This window comes from Nelumbo lutea, chromosome 7 (assembly GCF_056320005.1).
Source record: "Nelumbo lutea isolate HS-2025 chromosome 7, American lotus-T2T, whole genome shotgun sequence".
In the NCBI taxonomy this organism is placed as follows: domain Eukaryota; kingdom Viridiplantae; phylum Streptophyta; class Magnoliopsida; order Proteales; family Nelumbonaceae; genus Nelumbo; species Nelumbo lutea.
The window spans coordinates 29,414,777-29,435,856 of record NC_142690.1 but is presented as its reverse complement, the minus strand read 5'-3'; the positions used below and the strand labels follow the sequence as shown (position 1 = coordinate 29,435,856).

General features: G+C 38.1%; 1 protein-coding gene across 2 annotated transcripts in view; it reads right to left on the bottom strand.

The window, feature by feature from the left end:
- Positions 1-828: 828 nt before the first annotated feature.
- The window catches only part of LOC148845919 (sister chromatid cohesion 1 protein 4-like), a 74,464-nt gene continuing 54,212 nt past the window's right edge, over positions 829-21,080 (bottom strand). For both annotated transcript variants that reach the window (XM_088954818.1, XM_088954817.1), the window contains exons 10-14: positions 16,225-17,342; positions 8,557-8,590; positions 5,362-5,470; positions 4,355-4,484; positions 829-1,241 (exon numbers count right to left, since the gene is read on the bottom strand). In XM_088954818.1, coding sequence (XP_088810944.1) covers positions 1,143-1,241; positions 4,355-4,484; positions 5,362-5,470; positions 8,557-8,590; positions 16,225-17,342 — 1,490 coding nt within the window. In that variant the 3' untranslated portion in view covers positions 829-1,142. The remainder of the gene's footprint in view (positions 1,242-4,354; positions 4,485-5,361; positions 5,471-8,556; positions 8,591-16,224; positions 17,343-21,080) is intronic.

Below are 21,080 nucleotides of genomic sequence, written 5' to 3'. Positions count from 1 at the left end.
CTCTTGTTCTTTTGATTCCTTCCAAAGCTGCTAAAATCTCTGCCCTACGAGAGTCACCCTCACCAATAGGAGCAGAGAATATAGCAAAAATAATCCCACATCATTTCTGAAAATTCCCCCAATCCCAGAAGGCCTAGGATTCCATAAACTACAACCATCAAAATTCAATTTCATGAATCCTGAAGGAGAGGGGGGACCAAGAAGGTCTAGAGGTCTTTTTACACTGAGTCGATGTAGCAATTTCTTTCCACTTTTTCAAAAGATCAGCCATGGAGAAATCTGAAAAAAGTTCCAAAGATTTCAGCCAGTGACTAACCCTTAGGTGTATCAATTCAATTAAAATCTCCATAGATCTTTCATTGTCTAAAGAAAGTCTAAAATTCCTCTCTTCCCATATGGACCAACACACAACCGCTCTAATGCTTTTCCACATGATCTCTCTTTTCTTAAGCCAATGTTCTCACGAGAGGATTCCAAATGCATCCAAATAAAGATGAAGCCCACCCCCAAATTCTATTAGTAACCGGACAAATAACCATAAAGTTGTAAGCCATTTTCCCATTAGCCCACTCCCAAATTGTTCGCACTGTTACGTACCACTTGCTATTGTAAAACCAACCACAAGTGAATACACCAGTAGTATTCCGTACACTGACATGTGGGCCCATGTCAGTGTATCACTTGTAATTGGCTTTACAATTGCAAGTGATAGACAGCAGTGCGAACAGCAGGATCCAAGTGGCATAAACCACCCTCAGAAAAGAACAGAACTCGTGCAAGTCAAATGAGAAAAAAAAACATTTAAATTGTCATGGGTCTCGAAAATGCTTGCTGTAATATAGAAACTAGTAAAATTATCACCTTCAATTATGGATATAATTTTACAGATATTTACATATGGGTACAGTCAGTATTACATTACAAGCGATTGCTCATTTTTTTCTTTTTTGATAAGCTTACAGATTATCTGCTCATCCCCTTAGCGTGATGATCTACCTGTTACATGAAAAAATGAAGAAAATACACAACTTGAAAAAGACAATAATCATAATCAACGAGAAGATCCATGAGGGGAGTCGAGCGTCAGCTTCTAGAATTACAGGGAGTGATGTTCGATTCTGTATAAACTTCCTTGGTAGACATCAGAATTCTGATTTCATGAGCTTTACTCTGGGCTTTATATGTATTTTATCAAAGGGATTTCCCTGTTCTACATGGATATAATCCCTTGTCTTGAGAACCTGCATATGATTAAATTTACAGTATATAATGAGCAGATTGCACAATACGGAATTTTACGAAAAAAGAGAATATGGAAAAGTATCAATGCATTTGGATTTAAGAAATATAATAAAAAAACCAATAATTGAATGAGTAGTAGACTACTAAACAAATCTTGCAATAAGCTAAACAAAGAAACGGGAAACATAACAAAACATTAAGATAAATAAGAAACTAATCCTTCGCTGATAGAAAACATCAGATAGAGGTAGAGAGAAACAAAAGCCCCAAATATGTCATCAGCACTGATTCAAACATAACTGAATCAAAACCAAAAGGAAGAAAAAATCACATAAACCATTCTACTGTTTCAAGTCAGCTACATGAATCATGCAGATTTGTTTTTTTTTTGAAAAATATTCCTTTGAAAAGAATGCATGAATCATGTAGAATGTTGCAGATGCTTCTCATCCAAAGTGGAAGGAAATGTGACGAGATGGGCACATTCCGGAAATATCAGATATAGAATTTGATTGATCTTGCACAAGGCAGACCCTGTAGGCAGTAAATGCATATTCAATACGAAGCACAAATATTGTGGATCTATTGAAAGATATAAGGCCAATCCAGTAACTAAAGCATATAATCAAACCCATGGTATGGATTATCAAAAGACATAAAAGAATCCATCACTTATTGTCTTACATCTTATTGTTATTGTTATTTGTTGATTAAAAAAATCCATGCATGGACTAAAGCAATGTCCTAGGGCCAAGTTAGAAAAAATTGGATGTGCATTTTAGCAGGATGACTTCAAGCAATCACAAGATGATTACTCTTTTCATTGAAAGAGAGGAATTTAATCACTACATGCATTGTGGTCACAAGGAATAATAATTCTGAAGCATTGTAGCCAAGTTGAAGAGCAACCTTGTTGCTAAATTCAATATTAAAGATTCTGAAGCATTTCTTGGACATTGAAGTCGTGCAGTACAATATGGTACCTTCATTGCACCAAGGAAACAAGCCCTAGATTTACAGGACACAAGGAAATTAGGTGTGAAGATTGTGGATACTCCTATTGATCAAACCATAGATCAAAGGAAACAGTCCTAGACTCTTGAGGACAAAGGTATGTTATAATGACTAGTTGAAAAGATGTTTTTGACTAAGCCAAACCGATCATAAGTTATCAATGTGGCTAGCTAGTACATACATCAGCACAACTTTTCCATCCCTATTATACTTGAACAGCAATGGGATTTTATACACCAATCATGGTCATCCAATTACTTGAACAGTAATGGGATTTTCTTGGAGTATGGACAGTCAGGGCTGTTAGTATCTTTCTACACAAAATTGATGATTGGAATAAATACAGAACAGGGGTTCACACACCCAATACTTTATGGTTGTTCTTTGTTATCTTCCTTGTCTCTTGCATCTCTCTTTTTTCTTTTGCTCCATAAAACCAGAATTAACTAGATAAACATAGATTCAAGTAAGTTGTCATCTAAGCTTTTTTATCAATAAAGATAAATATTATTAAGCATCACATAGAAGGAATTACAACAAGGTGGATAGTTCTCCACCAGAAGAAACTTTAGAACTTTGCCCAAAAAATTTGTTGTCTTGTAGTCCCTTGTTTAGCCGAAGTGTCCACCATCCCATTTTCTGTTCTTCTTACCCATCAGAAGGGAAGGTGCTTGCTTTATATTCAGGACCTATAACCATTGTTGGTGCAGTGACAGCAGAGTTGTATAGTCTTCTTCAGGGTCTAAAATTTGCTAAGCAGTTTGGGTTTCATAACTTGGAAGTGCAAGGGGATTCTCAAGTGGTTACCATCAAAGTTGAGTTTTACACAGTTACATCACCATCGTCTATGCCTTAAGATTCAAAACTTCATAATAGAATGATTTAAAACAAAATTTAAACTCAGAAAATGTAAATGGCAGTAATAGATCAACCAAATAATCTATTACACAAAAAAAAAACAATATTCAACTTCATGTTTAAAATGAAATATTGAGCTAGCTCAAAGTGTTAATCATTAAGTTAGGAGGGCAATAACACTGTTACTCCACACATCTACAATATGTACATACTATCTCTTGCACTCCATAAAGTGCTGGTAGTGATGTAGTGTTCAATGGGCAATGTGTTGATTCCAGTAAAATTTCATGTCACTGCCCATGGAAGTGGAAATGGAAATGCCATGGGAACTATCTCTTGTACTACACATGGTGCTGATTAGTGTTCGTCATTGGGGAATATGTCAACTCCGGTAAAATTTTGTTACCCATGGAAATGGAAATATGTCGTGGAATTATTAGGCAATTCAAGGACATTTTAAGCCATGCCACTTCCAGGATCTGGATGATTTGTGTCTTGGTACCCCCTCTAGGCTCCTTTCTGTCACAACTTCTTGTGAACCAAAACTACCCTCTTTGCCTACACCTCCACAATTGCTATTATGAACTGCTATTTTGTATATGTTATGTTTCTATGTTTTTATTTGAGTCAATAGACCTTTTAAAACATTTAGTTTCTTTGCAAATTCAAGTTTACATTTTTCTGGTGTTCTTTTGTAATAAAAACATTTTGTACCTTGCTTCAACAAGACATGCACCTCAGGCAAAAAAATCCCTTGCATTTTTCCTGTGCCTTGATCTTACTACTGGAGGCACCATTTATGTAGGGATGCAACTCCTTCATATCATTTATGATAAAACAAAATTCTCAAAAAAATGAAAAAAAAAACCGTAATGCGTTGCATGATTTAAATGCTACACCCATACATTAAAAAAATTACCCCCCCCCCCTTTATATCAAGGGTAAGTCCTCTAAAGAGCAAATTGGAGGCAAGTGTAGATCAATCAAAATAAAGCTTTCAAAAAGCCCAGCACTAATAATACCCTTTTTCAAAATGCATGAAAAAAATATTGTACCGTAATAAAACTGAGTTGAACATGAAGGAAAAGTTCATGTCTATAGCAAACGACCAAAGAATATTAGAGCCAAATGTTATTTTTCCTAGTTATATAGTATCTTCAAATAAAGAAGATATACAATATCAGTGAATATGAAATTCTTAAATTTTGTAACCAGAAGAAACAAGATGTGATAAACTTACCAACGTCTCAAAAAACATCCTTGATGCTTCCTTTCGAGTTTTACCAGCTAAGAGGTTGTCCACTGAAAGTAGTTTTCTACTGTGCCCAGCTTCGTTATCAAACAAGGTCTGGAGATACCTTGCCACAGCTCTATAAAAAACAGAATCCAAGGGGAATAAATATATTAAGCTAGCATGCAATGAATAATAAGAACTCAAATACTATAATAAGAAGAAATTAAAAATCAAATAACATTATTTTATTCAAAAAGGAGGAAAATAATGGAAATGGAAAGTCAACTATATTTTGCTCAAGATAGGAGAGAAAGAAGCCACCATTAATCTTCGTTGTACATCTGGCATACTGGCAAATGTAACCCAAGCACACACCCTCTGTAATTTTGCTTTGTTATTTATTCTTGTGTGTTTTACACCATTGTAATGGTCTATCAACTTTTAGAAAGAAAATAAAAACAAAGATGCTTTGAATACCTGAAAAGCCCCTTCTCTTCTTTTCTTTCCTAAAATAAGAGCTCCGCCCCCTATTGCTACCCATCCATGATTTATTCTATAATTATTATGAAACTTTAAATTTTGACTTCTTAACTTAATGCCTTCACCCTTCAGGGATTTGTATGCTTTCTATGTGTTTGTATTATAGCATTTTATAGGCATTAAAATATGGCTAATCAAATTATGCTAGGATGGAGATTTGTGTGTTTTATTTAAAATAGCATAGAGATTTCCATATTTTATGTGTCCAATTTTTTTTGACAAGTTCTGCTCCACTTTGTTCAGGCAGACACCTCACCTCACACCTCAAATGACAGTCGTTAGGAAGCCATTGTGCTTTTGTTTTACTGCACCTCTCTCTTTTAAAACAATGGTATATCCAACTTAAGTTTTGTTTATTTTCTCTCTCCTTGGCGATTACTTGTCATCCTATTTTTCTTTTTGTTTTATTTTAATGCATTTTTATATTTAGTTATTCACGATCAAATAAAGGAGGCTCAAAGAAAAGGAACCACCTTGTACGCAATGACCATCCACTGTTATCAAAAAATTGGGCTTCTTCACCTCCTGGCATGCCATTGTCCTCTTCATCCTCCACATCGTCATCATCTACATTAAGAAAACCTGAGATACAAGGGGAAAATCATTAAAATAAGCAAAGGGATTTAGAAAAATGAAAGAATGCAGACACAATGCATCCTCGCAGAAGGAAATGCTACTAGGCATAGAGAACCCTTTTTTTGTGCTTTCTTTTCCCTGGAGAAATGCTGTAAAAGCACTACACAAAGGCTGATAAAACTTATGAAAGTACCAGATAGAGGGCAAAACTTATATATCATGGATATGTGTATGCTTCAGGTATACTTTAATTTTTATTATATTTTTATCAGTAAAGATCAGGTTGATTCCATTCATACCTGAGAAAAGAATGAATGGTACATGAGAAAAATATTGCCTCTGCACTCCCTACTTAGATTGTGCAAGAGATATAATACAATCAAGGTTAGTCATTTGGCTCCCTCCCTCCCTTTATTTAACTCCCCACCTTATGAAAACTTGCTCACCAGTTCATTAGATTAGGGCCCCATATTAGCTGAGTCCTGCTGACTCCTTCCCTTGACCCTTGCCAGTGTCAGCTACAGAATTAGCTAATTTTAACACCCAATTGAAAAAAGCATTTAGCTTTCTATTGATAGATTTTTCTTCCCTGATATCATGTCTATACCTCCATGGTCCAGGTATATTATTTTTCATCCAATTTATGATGGTCTTAAAGTCTCCACCACCACCAATTTGTTGCTCTACCTATATTCCAAACCTCAGGCTTTGGGTTTTGGAAGAGAGTTTAGCACTAATGGAATCACAATACCCTATAGTGCTTGCATAGGACAAGTGTCTGTCTTATAGTTCCTGAATAAATAACCAATACTAGAGTTCCCAAGTTGCCTAGATCAAAACCATCAAAATTAAGTTTTAGTACTTCTGGTAGAGGAACTCTCCAGCCAAGATGCCTGAATATGTAAGCTGTGCAAGAGGCAGCAACTGCTTGCCATGCTTTGATGATGCCATCAACAGTGAAAAGATTGAACTCCTTCCTTGTTTTAACCCAACAAGGCACTCTAACAGATACTAATTAAATCAATGCTTCTTTTCTTTGCTTTTTGTCAGAAAGCACCTTTGCATATCTTTCCTCCCATACATACCACAATATTCCTGCCTTAGCACATCTCCATAGTATATTTCCTCTCCTTTTAGGAGGGGAAAAGAAATAAGGCTGAAATAAGTTACCCACTTCAAGTAGCCTAGTCAAGAAATCAAATAAAGAAAATGAAAAGATAAATGGACAGGAATTAGAAGGTGGTAAGCAGTCAAACCCCACACTTGTTTTAAGTGAATCACCTCCCAGCAAAAAGCCCTAAACTTACAGAGGTAATCTTTAATATATATTTTTTCTATTTTTTTAACAATATACTTGTACTTTATAAGAACTAAACTCATTAGTACATCTTATGGTCCACAAAAGTTCAACATTAATATCCAAGGAGTCCATACCTCTTCAACCATCACCCTTCCAAGAAAACAACATATTCCATGATCACCAAGAGAAAAGGAATTTAAAAAGTTTTCTTTTTATAGTGCAATTGCTAGCATTACATTACATACTTGAGATTTGAGAACTATGTAAACCATGAAAACCTACAGGGGTTATACATTAAACATATGACTGGAAAGCTACAGGCCAAACTTCTACAGACTATCACCATCAAAACATACACCTATGAGGGGAGTTCCTAGGAGCATCAGGAGCAGAAAAAAGGCAGTACAGGTCAGTTGAGCACTAGGCTGAGTGAAATTCCAAGCAGAAAGTTTTAGGGATAAATTGTACTGGCTTTGTGAAAAAACTGGTTGGATCATGCTCTGATTTTTGACATTTGCTGTTTTGATAGCAGATGCAGGTCTAATTCTACAATTGGCTGTTCTAGAGCATGGGAGTTGGTGTATAGTAGTACATTTGGCTTGGACAGCTTCAACATTTTAATATAACTTTATTCTTTTCTTACTATAAAAACATGAAAGCCTACATATCTGACACTCACGTGAAATAAGTATATGCTCATTTAGCAATCACCATGAAAACTACAGACCAAATTTCTTGGACAAGGGGTTACATATTAATATATGACTGCTAAGCTAATGGGAAATCCTCGGTTCCTAACAAGCATCAACACACAAAATACTTTAACCATCTGGTAAAAAGTTAAGAACCAAAAACTTCATAATGATTCCAAGCAGATTTGGTGATAAATAGTTAAAAAAGAGGAGGAAAAACTCCAATACATAGGCATGAACTCCCTACTTTCAATTCTTCCAAACAATAAGCCCCTATATAATAAATTAGGGGCTCTTTAACAAGTGACTGAACTGAATGACTTATTACTTTGTATTCCAGTGAATATGATATTCAGGAGGCTACAAGCTCCTTAATGGCTGAAGCTGATGTTGGGCTGATAACAATATCCATGAAGATGAATGCTTTATTATTTAGTAATTATATCCACTAAAAGAAATAAGTCATCCAGTTCAGCCATTTCAGCTGTTATCAGAGAGCCCCTTGTAGTGTAATGTTGAAAAGAACAGAAAAATTTTAACCAATAGGGTCAAACTTTAAAAAAATCCAAGACTGCATTTAGTAAGAGTGCAAATGCAGAACTGATAGAGAGAGAGAGAGAGAGAGAGAGAGAGAGATGAGAAAAAAGTCAAAAAGAGTGCAAATGGAGAACTAAGGTAATTTTGTACTCTGGTTCGGTTTTGTACAGAAAATGAAAGTAATTTTGTTTCTTTTTCTGATGTTTTTGCATTCAAAAGAGGAGCAAAGTTTGCTTCCAGAAAATGGAAACATACTCTGCACCCAAGGTTGGTAAATGTAAAATAGGTAGATTCTGGTCTTGAAATACATATCTGTACCCATCACAACCAAACACAATACAAAATCAATCAATGCAAAACTGAACCAATTTTGCATTTATACTTTTTGACCAAATTTGCATTTACACCAATACATCTGCTTTTTACATTACACTCTTACCGAACTCAATCTAAGTGCATGAAAATAATAATAAAGAAATTACTTGATCAGTCATACAAAATAAAACACATCAGTAAAATCAGACGTATGACTTTAAACAAAATGGAAGAGGAGAAAAACAAACCTGTGTCATTCCCATCTATTGTGTGCTCACAATCCTGCAAACCAGAAGGAAAAGAAAAAACTAATATCATTTACCAAATCTGCTTCATAAAGAAAAGATATAGGAAGGAAAATTGAAGTATAAAGAGGAACGCCAATAACAACATTTCAAATGACAATAGCATGCCTCTTTAGCCAATGCATTAGGTATTCAGGTTTTTCCACCACCAGCAGAGATGCCTTTATATGTATGTGTCTGTGTCTGTGTGTGTGTGTGTGTGTGAGGACCCATGGCATTTGTTGTTTGCGGATGATATTGTATTAATTGATGAAACTAGCAAAAAGTTAAATGAAAAAATTAAGTTCATAATCAAATACCTTACAAATAAGAGGCTTTACAAAATGAGGAGGGACCAAAATAGAATATGTGCTATGTAAATTTAATAACAATAGGAATACAAATCTGCAGGAGTCTCCCTAGGGAGCTAGCAGAAAATTTCAGCCCAAGGAGGCCTTAAGGCTCCTTAAGAGGATGGGGATGAGGAGTAAGAAGAGGAAGGAGGATCTCTCTTTTTTTTTGTTTCTTTTTTTTATGAAAAAAGAAGTCTTGTGTGAGGAAGAATGAAGATGCATAACACTATTCAGAGATGAAGGTGCTCCATTGGGTCAAAACTTTAGAAAATTTCAAAGACTACTTTTCAGATATTACATCAGCAATTGGCAGCAATCTATAGCCTCTTCTTCATCCTCAAAGACAGCTCAGAGTTGTGGTTGGAATCCTCTGCAAAGGAACTTGACTAAATTGAATTTGAATAGATGTAGTAGAGGCAACCTGGGTCACTCAAGTATTGGGGGAGTATTCACTATTCAGAGACGAGGTAGGACCCATTCTTGCAATTTAGTCAGGACCTTTAGGAGTTGGAGACTCCACCACAGCAGAGATCATGGTGATCCTAACTGGGTTAATACTGGCTACATCAGCTCATTACAGGAATACATCAGTAGAAGATGATTCTAAGGTGGTAATAGATTGGCTGAAAGGCTAAGGTGGTACTTTAGGAGTTGGAGACTCCACCACAGCAGAGATCATGGTGATCCTAACTGGGTTAATAGTGGCTACATCAGCTCATTACAGGAATACATCAGTAGAAGATGATTCTAAGGTGGTAATAGATTGGCTGAAAGGCTAAGGTGGTAATAGATTGGCTGAAAGGCAATAAGAAGGGGGTTTGGAGATTCAGATATAAGCTCAGAAAGATTCAGCATCTAATGTCTGACTTGAGCTGCTCAATAATGTGGACATCCAGATCTGAATATTGATTTGCTGATAGTCCATCCAAAATTGGGACCGATAGGAACGATCCACTTTGGAGTATGTAGCGTAACTGGTGGGTAGGCTAGCCTTGATTTTTATCTCTCTTCCTTGTTTAGGATTGGAAAGGTAAATCAATGTAATCTTTTCTATTACCTTGCTTTGGTAATTCATAACAAGGGAGAGATTGAGGAGGATGTCATGCATAGAATTAGAGCATGAAGAGTAAATTGGAGTGCTGCATCCAGAGTCTTACGTGATACACACAACTTAGGTTAAAAGGAAAGTTTATTAAAACAGTTGCAAGGCTAGCAATGCTATATGGACCAGAGTTTTGGGTCATCAAGACACAACATATCCAAAAAACTGTGTGAAAAAATGTGTATACCGAGATGGATGAGTGCAAAAAATGGAAAAGATAGGGTTAGAAATAAAGTCGAAGGAACCTAGGAGTATCTCCAATAGGTGATAAAATGAGAGAAAGTTAACTACTAAGATGATTTGATCATATGCATAGAAGGCATACAGAACCCGTAAGAAGAAAATAGCTTCTGCAAGTTGAAGGACTAGAAGAGCTAGAGGCAGACCAAAAAGGACATGGGTTTAAGTAGTAAGAAAAGATTTAAGCACTCATAATTTAACAACAGATAGGCCACTAAATAGAATGGAAGCAAACCAGGATTCCTGAAACCAACCCCATATAGTCAGAAGCAAAACATTGCTAATTGTAATGGTATTGGGTTGTGACCTGCCAGGGAAAAAAGTATGTATAGTCACCCTCTTCCATTTGTCTCTTCTTTTTCTGTAGATTGATCTAATTTAATTGAAAACTTCTCAGGATGTCCAATTGTTATTTAGAAAAAGCTCAGAACTAGGCCGCGAGATCAATGGGTTAGTCAGGGCCTCAGACCTTGCTATATGCATCTCTTATTTAAAGGATCAAGACAGATCATACAAGGTCCATGATGGAGATTAACTTGGACAAAGTCAACTTGAAACATGACTGAAACTGTGTTTTCTACCTCATAAAATGGGATCAATGAGGAAAGTTGTTTTTGATGAATAATAATAAGTTTATTGATTCAGAAGCAAATTTAGAGTGAGTTCATACATCAACCCAACGAGAGGCGCAAGCTGCAGCCCCTCCTTGAATCTTACAAGTAAACTAGGAAAGAAAAACAAGAATCACAACTGAGCCCAAAATAAAACTTCCCTATTTACCCCTTGCTTAGCTAACACATCTAACAAAGTATTTGCTGATCTCCCCACCCACTGTACAGTGACCAACATATTCCTTGTCAACCAACTAAATTTCTTCATTTCATTCTTGTATCGCCACATAGCCTCTTCAGAATTTTTCAACCAACCCACCACCACTTTGGAATCCCCCTCGATTATTAGGTGTTGTACCCCCAGCTGGTTTGCAAATTGCACCCCTTGTACAGCAGCTAAAAGTTCTGCCCTGATGGAGTTCCCAATTCCCAAGGGACCTGAGTAGAGCAACAAAATCTCTCCATTCTCATTTCTCAAAGCACCCCCCACTCCGAATAATCCTGGATTACCCATGCTGCTTCCATCAAAGTTCAACTTTATTGAGCCTTCGGGTGGAGGAGACCAGCTTGTAATTGATTTATCCTTTAAAGATGAGCACCTTGCTACTGCTGACCAATTTCTCCAAAGGTCATTAAAGGAGAATTGATGGAAGATTTCCAAGGTCTTCAGCCAATGTATTGCCCTGTTTAACACACAGTCTTTCAAATCTTGGTTGTTCCTTTCCTTGTCTTGAAAAATTCTGAGATTCCTTTCTTCCCAAAGAGTCCAAATCAAAGCAGCACGAGCACATCTCCACATAATTCTCCCTATTTTTGTAGGCCAATAAAAGGTAGAATGGTTGAAGAGCATGTGAACTTTTGCTGGTAGATTCCAACTACCCCCAAACAACGAAAGTAGCCAAGCCCAAAGGTCTATAGAAAAGGGACAAGATACTAGTAGATGGTAACAATCCTCACCGTGAACTCTATAGAGGATACACCAATTAGGAGAAATACAGAGAAAAGGTCTTCTCTTTTGTAGATTGTCTAAAGTGTTTACTTTCCCATGGAATACTTCCCAACAAAAAGCCATAATTTTTGGGGGGACTGGCCTACACCAAATTTCTTTTGACGAAAAGAGTTGGTGAGTAGAAATTTGAGAGATGGACTTGAAGAAAGAAGCACAAGAGAAGGTTCCATTGGGTCTACAACTCTCTTATCTGGCTTGGAGGGATCAATGAGGAAAGTTTATAATAAATCCCTTCACAAAATCCACAATCAAAAGATAAACAATATCTGATCATGAAGATTATTTGTGAAGGCCCTCTCTTATGCAGATATCAGGTACAAAGAAAATATATGTTCTTTTATCACATAAAATCTGTAACACCTGGATCTTTAATCCACCCCACTTTACCATCGTCGACATGGAAAAATGGGTGGAGATACAAGATCCTCTTAAAACCTTGAAATCGAATCCCAATTTTAGAAGATTCAACTTTATATGTGGCTATGTACTTAAATATTTTAAGAGGTGCACAGACATATATGGAAAGCAGTTCTCGCACGTGATAAAAAATATACATGCAAATCTTCTAAAGAACTACGAAAAGAGAACAGACTCAATTAGAAACCAAAAATAACCCCTCATGTTTATCACTAAATCAAAAATGGCATATGAATTATGAGCCAATGAGCACTAAAAAAGAAGGGGCAGTGTTCACACTTGATCATCACTTAAGAAAACATTTTAACTTTTAAGATGGCCAAACAACCACTGCTTCTAGTAATATCCGGATGTTCTTGGTCCAAATGAACTACAAAGATTATCTGACAGCAAGCGTAAGCAACACCTTTTTTTCTCATTTTACCAACATGAAATAATGTCCATTGGACAAAACTAATTATATTAAATAATATCCAATGTAAACTCATGGCAACACCTAATATTGTTTAGTACTGCACTACCTTTTATTATAATCAAATGACGCCCCAACTCACTCTCTTAGACAACTGGCTCATATGCACAGAAAAACTTGTCAAACATGTTAGACAATAAAGAAGCCTATTCAGGGACCTCACCTAACAGCATACGATTTTAGGTTGAATGGTTCCTTCAGCTGGTATTAGATAGTATAGGTACCTATTTGACCAAGTGGTCTAGAGTTTTTTCCTTGTATCCCCCATTATAACAAATTAAATTTCAGCATCAGGTATGGATGGTGCTTGTCACACTTCAAGCCCAATGGGATTTCACGTGAGGGGGCATGTTAGAGAATAAAAACCTATTTCAGGGACCTCACCTAACAGCTTAAGCTTTTAGGTTGAACGGTTTTTCAGATAAGAGGGTATCAAAGCCCAAGGCCTGAACCTAGAGCTCTCTCATTGTGCTTCCCATATAATCACCTATTTGGTTCAATAAACCCAAACTCCCTCCCTCTCCCCCCCATATAATCCCCTATTAAGTACCGCCACATTGTCCAACGCCTAAAGACCATCTGTAGAAACCATTATCAAATTCATAAATCCCACTGATGCATTGTCCAAGAGATAGAACCCTAGATGCCTCACCCTATTGTCGTTGATCAGCACCATCTCTGATTCCCTCTGGTTGTGTTCATAATTCGTCAACAATAGAGATCCTAGATCATATTTATTCTCATCAACACACCCTCCATACTCATCCGCCCTAGATTTCATTTTCTTGTCAGCCTCCACCTTGTTCTATTCTCTCTGCCAGCATGAGATCATTAATCGGGCAAGAGCCCCAATACTAGGGGTGGCAATTTTTTACTCAATCCGCTGAACCCACCCAACCCGCCCATTTGGTTGGGTTGGGTTGTGGATAACCATTGGGTTAACCACTAAAGATATAAGTATTAATTTTTAGCCTTTATTTTATTTTCTTCATTTGAATAAAATAATTTATAATTAATGCATTAATTTTCTATTAATTATTGACTAAAATTAGTTTTGTCTTAAATCAACACACTTCACCCAAATCGACATAAATCCAAATCAACCTGACCCGAGTCCAGACCAGCTCAACTTGGTCTAAATATGAACAGACCCGACCACCTCGGTTCAGTTCGTTTGGGTCGGTCAGCCCAGCCGAACCCGATGCGACCCAGTGCATGCTGATCCGGGTCAACCCAAATCTAAAACAAGGCCAAACAGGATGGTTCGACCCAAACCCAATCCGACCCGAACTCCGCCACGATTGCCTTATCGAGTTTGGATGATCCAGTCCAACTTGACCCAAATCCGGACTGGTCCGATTTACTTCTCCTAACCCGCTTCAGGCCAGTCAATTCGGTCCCAAAACAGTGCACAAACCTGATATGGGCCGGTCTAAGTCAATCTGCCTTTTGACTGAATCGGTCCGGTCTGGTTTGACCAGACATATCTGGATCTAAACGGTTCAACCACTCTTAATGTGATTAGCTCGAAGACAATCAAATTAGATAGTTCAAGTTGATCTGACTGGTTTGAACTAAGTGGTTCAGTCAAACACGATACCTGAACATAGTCAAATGGCTTCGCCGCTTGTGTAAAAATAGCATTCGTATAATGTAATTTGAACCTTCGCCACTTACGTAAATAGCAACTACTATTACCACTAAGCTACAACCAACTTACTTGTCAAGAAGGAGTTAGCTTTTTTTGTTTTAAATACATAAATATACAATTAATGGATTTGGGCGGGTCGGATTTGGTTAAAGCGGGTTTGGGTTGAACCCAACCCATTTAATTTTATATAATTGGGTCATTAATGGGTTGGCGGGTTAGATGGGTTGGGTTGAAGCTCAACCCAAACCAAACCCAACCAACCCACCCAATTGCCAATGCTACCCAGTACCCATTAGCCAACATGTTCGGGTGACACTAATACCGATAGTAATGACAATGGAGTTGACACAATGGCATCTTGATGCAGAGGTTTCACAGCTTAAGTGCTTGTACATTCTGAAAAGCATAGCGGAGTTTCTTGTTAGTCTTTAGTGTCACCACAAAAAATCCAACATCCAACCATATGAACCGCTAGGGATTTTTGTGCACTGATACTTTTTACCCAATTTGGCGGCCACTATTGCAGACCTTACCTGGGGATGTCTATCGCCATTCCTATGTTGCAACAACCCCGTCTCTATTGTCAAGTTTCAAAGAACAAGAAAAGCCATCCTCAAGTCAATCCTACTATGCCAAGTGTTAGTGTGTAACACTGTATTGCATCCATTGGAGTTTATTCAAATTGGCCAGTTGATATTGGTTAAGATCAGTCCTCAACAATGCACCTACTTCCTGATGCATTGCCACCATTGATTCCGTGTTCATTGCCATATGATTTAGCTACAGGATGATACCCTGTTTGTTTGCATAACTTGCTTCCACAATGCTTGAGAATCCGATTAGAAGTTGTTGCTATTTTGTGTCCCTATTCTTCACCTGTAAAGCCTGTAATGGTCCTGTATCCATAGTCGCTTGAAAATGAAGAAGACAGGTTGTATCTGCTTGTCTGTTCAAAGAAAATTGCCAACTCAGTTCAGGTCTTTTGCTGGTCAACTTTGGCCCATTTTTCAGTTTGGCCCATGATGGCCCACTTCGGTTCAACAAACCAATTCTGGTTCCCTCTCCATCAAAGTAGCAGGTTTTCCTCATTATGCCATGTCATCATCATGATCAATCATTTATTACTTGCCCCATCATCTTCACAGCCGGACTACTAGCAATATTATCATCATAGTTGGATTGGATTTAAGACACAACCTGAAGAAGTTTGTAGTAGTTTTATCAAACACATGAAGATCTTTGATCCCCATGTGTTTGAGGGGGCATATCAGGGCATATTATGTGAGATAAAATTGGGATATGATTATCTTGTTATGACAAGATAAGGATAAGAGAGAGTAGGGGTTAGGATAGAGTTTCAATTGAATTAGGAATTCTTAATTTGTAAATACTCCCATATTTTCCAGATTCAATCCATACAATGTTAATACCTTCTTCTGATATTTTTCAAAACATCAAGCAAAGCAACATAATAAATCAAATATATATATATATATATATATATATATTGGCTCTTTTTCATTTTATCTATATGCATCTTAACACATGCTACTTGCTAGTTGCATATGATGTGTTGTGGATATGCATAAATCAAAGCTATGTATGCAAGAGGCTGTATTTGAGACAAAAATCTATTTTGAATGCAAGCATTTATGCAAAAATAAACAAGTCAAAACCTTAACTGAGAAAAACAAAAGAAAAAAATATAAGACAACTATTGGACCAAGGAAATTTATAGCATCATAAAGTTCAGAACATAGAGGAAGCCAAGACTTACAATAGAATCTCTGACAGCCCCATTGTCAAGGGCTGTGATTTCAGCATCTGTAGTGCTCTTCAGATTTGCTTCCTGACTGCCTAAATTTTCTACTCCATCAAAGGTATGATCTTGCATTTCCATATTGAGTTCATTTTGAGGTTCTTCAACAGAAATGGGCATGAGAGAGGGGATACCATCATTTCTCTCTGTCTTCCCCACCACGAGTTCATTCTCTTGCAGATCCCCAGACTCATTTGCTTCCATTCCCCCCTTGGTTCCATCACCAGTAATAACAATTGAATCAGTCTGCTCGCCATTCTCTATAAAAACACCTGGAGATGAAGGGCTTCCATTTTCAATGCGAGTGGATGAATCCGCAAGATGATATCTGGCTTCCAGTGAGCCAACAGCAATTGAGGAATTCTCCCCTATATCAAGGTTGCATTCTTGAGAGAAGTTCGGTAACACCATATCAACAAACTTGCCGCCTTCACCTTCCTCCAGAGAAGATACATCCCCTGCTCTTGAAACACCTTCAGACAGAACTGAACTTGCCTCAGTGACATCAACTCTCCCGCCATCAGTTCTATCCATGACAGAAGCATCTTTTTCAGCAGAATGATCATCCAACTTATGCTGTGAGGATGACTCAATTATCAGATCGGATAATGCATTACAATTATCTCCAGCAAAAGGACTAGTTGGTAAAGGAAGTTCAACCCCATTTGTAGGATTATGAGCCACTGACTCAGCAGTTTTGCCATCCAATCTGTCTGTTTCCATTGCAGTCATTTCCCCCAACTGCTCATATTTTGATGGGTCAACTTGAGTCAGGTTAGTAGGACCTAATCCTTGGTCTTGAGCATTATATCCAACAGAATTAGTGGCAAGCTCTTGAAAATGCTGGTTTTCTGTCGGTACAAACACCTCATGAGGATTTTCTTCCCCATCATTCACAGCTACTACTGGTTCAGATAAACCTTCCATGCTAGTTTCATTTGTAGGGTCTGCACTTGTAGAAAGCTCTGTATCCTTCACTGCTTCTAAACCAATGTGTTTTGCATCATTTTGAGAAACCGCAAATTCAGTCAGATCATATGTTTGGTTGTGCAAACCAATTAATTCTATTGCAATACCTGAGAAAAAAAAAAAAAAAAACAAAATTAACTCACTTCCATTTCAGATCTTAAAGCTCTGCTACATATAAGGAAGCACTTCAAATTTTATATAGAAGCATTCACTTGAAAAAGAATTGAACAACCCCAAAAAATATTTTGAAAAGGAATATCAAAGAGTGGAGGTTCATAAAGGTGATAGCATGTAAAAACCAAACTGAAATCTAGAAAACTCATTGTAATATCTCCATTTTGAGAAAAAATAAATAAAGGTTTCCACTGACTGTACAACAACTCCTCAAATAAGAAATGGTGTATAATAGAGGCAGTTCCTGAGACACAATTTGAATGATCATGCCAGGAAGATACTATACTGGACAAAGTGCATCTGAAGGATCTGGAAACTACCTGATCTATGAATTATGATAATGTTTTTTGAAAGTCAAAAAGTAGACAGTCTAAAGACAATTTTCTTGATAGTGTTGGATTGAAATCTTTGTATGTATGAGTATTCAGCTGATAAGAGTTCTTATTAGCCTATACTTAAGTTTAAGTTGTCCTATACTGGGCCTTTGTTAATAGGCCTAATCCTGTTTAATGTTTTAAGTTGTCTGGGTGTCCCATCACTAATCAGGGGCATTCTAGTAACTTCCTGTATCATTGTACAAATCAAAATATAAATAATAGTACTGTCGACTGAGCAGTGCAGTGTGACATTCCAACATCTCTTCTTCTTCTTCTTTTTTCTGCTACTTCGGCTATAGTAATTTAGCTTTCATGGTATCAGAGCATTAGCTTTTTCCTGGTTTCAGCCGGCACACACTCTTTTCTCTTGCTGTCTTTTCATCTTCTCTCTTCCTTTTCTGGGTTGCTGCAGTGAAGACCTAGGGGTGTAAGAGAGTAAAGCAAGTTCAAACCTAGGGTTTCTCTTGGTTGTAGGACTCAAGGGAAGTAAGACCCAGAAGTAGATGTCCTACTAGGTTATTTCCAGCAAATAGTAGCTATTTGGCCACTAAGAGAGGTCTGTGTAGGAAAGACCTAGTTGAGGACTGATTTCAGCAGTCCTAGCACTAGCCGAAAGGGGCTTAGCTACTTCTATAGTTGCAGCTTCGGTGCTCCAGAAAGACTCGCACAGACTTAGCTTCTTCTACAGAGCCACTATTCACTTGCTACTGTTGCAGCCACGAACTGTTCACTCGCTACTGTACTCGAACTGTTGCAGATTTTGGTTCAGCCCAAGTGAAGTCTATCCAGTGTTCTACCAGCACTGTGAACACTTCTAGCAGCATAGCAATGTGGCAAACAGCTCCAAGTTCAGGGTGGTTATCAGTCTGAAACCCCTCACCACTGCTGTGAGATTACCTAGGGAGCTGCCAGCTCCAGATTGTTCAGCACTGTGAACCCTAGTTGAAAACTGATGTCAGCAGTCCTAGTATTGGCCACAAGGAAGGGCACTCTCTTTACAGTTGCAGTACTCGAAGTTCAAGTGGAGTCTGCATAGCACAATAGTTGAGAACCCTTAGCTTCAGGTCGGTTACCAGCCCAGAACTCCTTGCTTGCTGTTGTAACTAAACTGTTTCAGAACTGTGACAGTCTCGGCAAGTCTGAAACTGTGTTGAGTGCTGTCAGAACCTGCTGTGATCATTTCAGCTAATCAGATCTGCTCCAGAACTGGTTCAGAACCTTCAGAACTGCTTCGGCTAGTCTTAATCAGTGTCACCTACACAGTGGCTGCAGTCAAGATGTCTACAATACCCAGAGATGTTTCTTCTAGAGATAACAGGCCTGCAGCAAGTGGGAATTTTGTCACCAGAAACAATGATGACAACTCACAAAATACACCAACAGTGTCTTCTTCTCCTATGGGACAGGTTGCTGATTCCTCTGGAACTGGTACTTTGGGCTTCACTGCTAGTGAGGTTGAGGTCCTTAGCAGGGCATTAGCCCGTCTAAGAAATAATTCTTTTGCTTCTACATCTCTTGCTAGATCAGGTACAGCCTCTGCTTTCAGTGCCACTGGCTCTATTGACTCCACTCTTGGGTTATTGATTCCGGTGCTACTGACCATATGACACATATGTCTTCCCTATTCTCTTCATATCATTTGTTGTCTGGTCAGGATAAGATGAGAGTTGCTGACGGGTCCTTCTCCACTATCTCTAGAAAGGGAATTGTTGACCTAAGCAAGGACCTCTCTCTTAAATCAGTTTTACATGTTCCCAATCTTACCTCAAATCTTTTGTCTGTTTCAAAACTTACCAAAAATTTGAACTGTAGTATAACATTTTTTCCTACTCATTGCGTCTTCCAGGACAGATTGACAAGGAGAACGATTGGGTGCGGTCATGAGTATGGAGGCCTCTACTACCTTGATGCAGACATCGGCTCAGCCTTACAAGCATCTGCTACTAGTAATCCGGAAAGTGTGGAGTCAATAGCGAAGCTGCATCTTTGGCATGCTAGGCTAGGTCATGTGTCTTTCTCATCATTAGAAATGTTGTTTCCCGAATTGTTTAAGGGCATTCCAAGTCAGAGTCTAACCTATGAAGTCAAATGTCAAAACAATGTAGAACTGTGTATCCAATTTCCAGCAATAAAATTTGTACTCCTTTTGATTTGGTTCATTCTGATGTCTGGGGTCCTTCACCCATTGTTTCCTTTGATGGCTTCCGATATTTTATCAGTTTTATTGACCACTACTCTCGTTGCACATGGATTTACCTGTTAAAAGGACAGGATGAAGTACCACGGATAACCATGGCATTTTGCAAGATGATTGAAACACAGTTTAATACGAAGATTAAGCAATTCGGGTCAGACAATGCTGCTGAATACTTTGAAAAATCCTTGAACTTATTCATGGAAGATGCTGGCATACTACATCAGTCATCCTGTGCTTATACTCCTCAGCAGAATGGGGTAACTAAGCGCAAGAATAGACATCTATTGGAGACAGCTCGAGCCTTACTATTCCAGTACAAAGTCCCCAAGCAATACTGGTCTCAAGTTGTACTTTCTGCATCATATTTGATAAATTGGATGCCATCTAAGGTGTTGGGTATGAAAACCCCTTTCTCTGTTTTGTGCCCCCCTCTTCCAGACTTTCCCCTTCCTCCTCGGGTCTTTGGTTGTATATGTTTCATACATGTGAAGGATCCAAAGAAAACCAAGCTGGATCCTAAGGCTACAAAGGGAATATTCTTGGGGTACTCTCCTACACAAAAGGGTTACAAGTGTTATGACCCTGTCTCCAAGAGAAAGCATGTCACCAGAGATGTGATCTTCTTTGAGTCTCAACCCTATTTTCAATCTTTTCAGAATCCTCTTTAGGGGGAGACTAGTGGGATGGAAGAGGATTCTCATTCTCCCTCCTTTTTTGTTCCCCTATCTGCCTCGGGTCTTCCATCCTCTCCTCCTACTCCTTGTGACATTCTGTGTCAACCCAGTGAGGCTCCCACTTTGTCGGTTACCTCTCCTAATGCTGCAGATGTTCCTGAAGGCTCCAGTGGGCAACAAAAAGAGATACTTACATACAACAGAAGAAAAAGGGGCCCTCAACCTCATGACAGCAACCAGTTGAACTCGGATCAATCTGTCTCTACAATCCAAGGTAATTTCAACTCTCATACTTCTGATTTGGATCTTCCTATTGCTCTCCGTAAGCCTATCCGCTCTTGCACCACCCGGCACCCCATCGCTGATTTTGTTTCTTATCACATTTATATCCGACCTATCACTCCTTTGTGTCTGTTCTTTCCT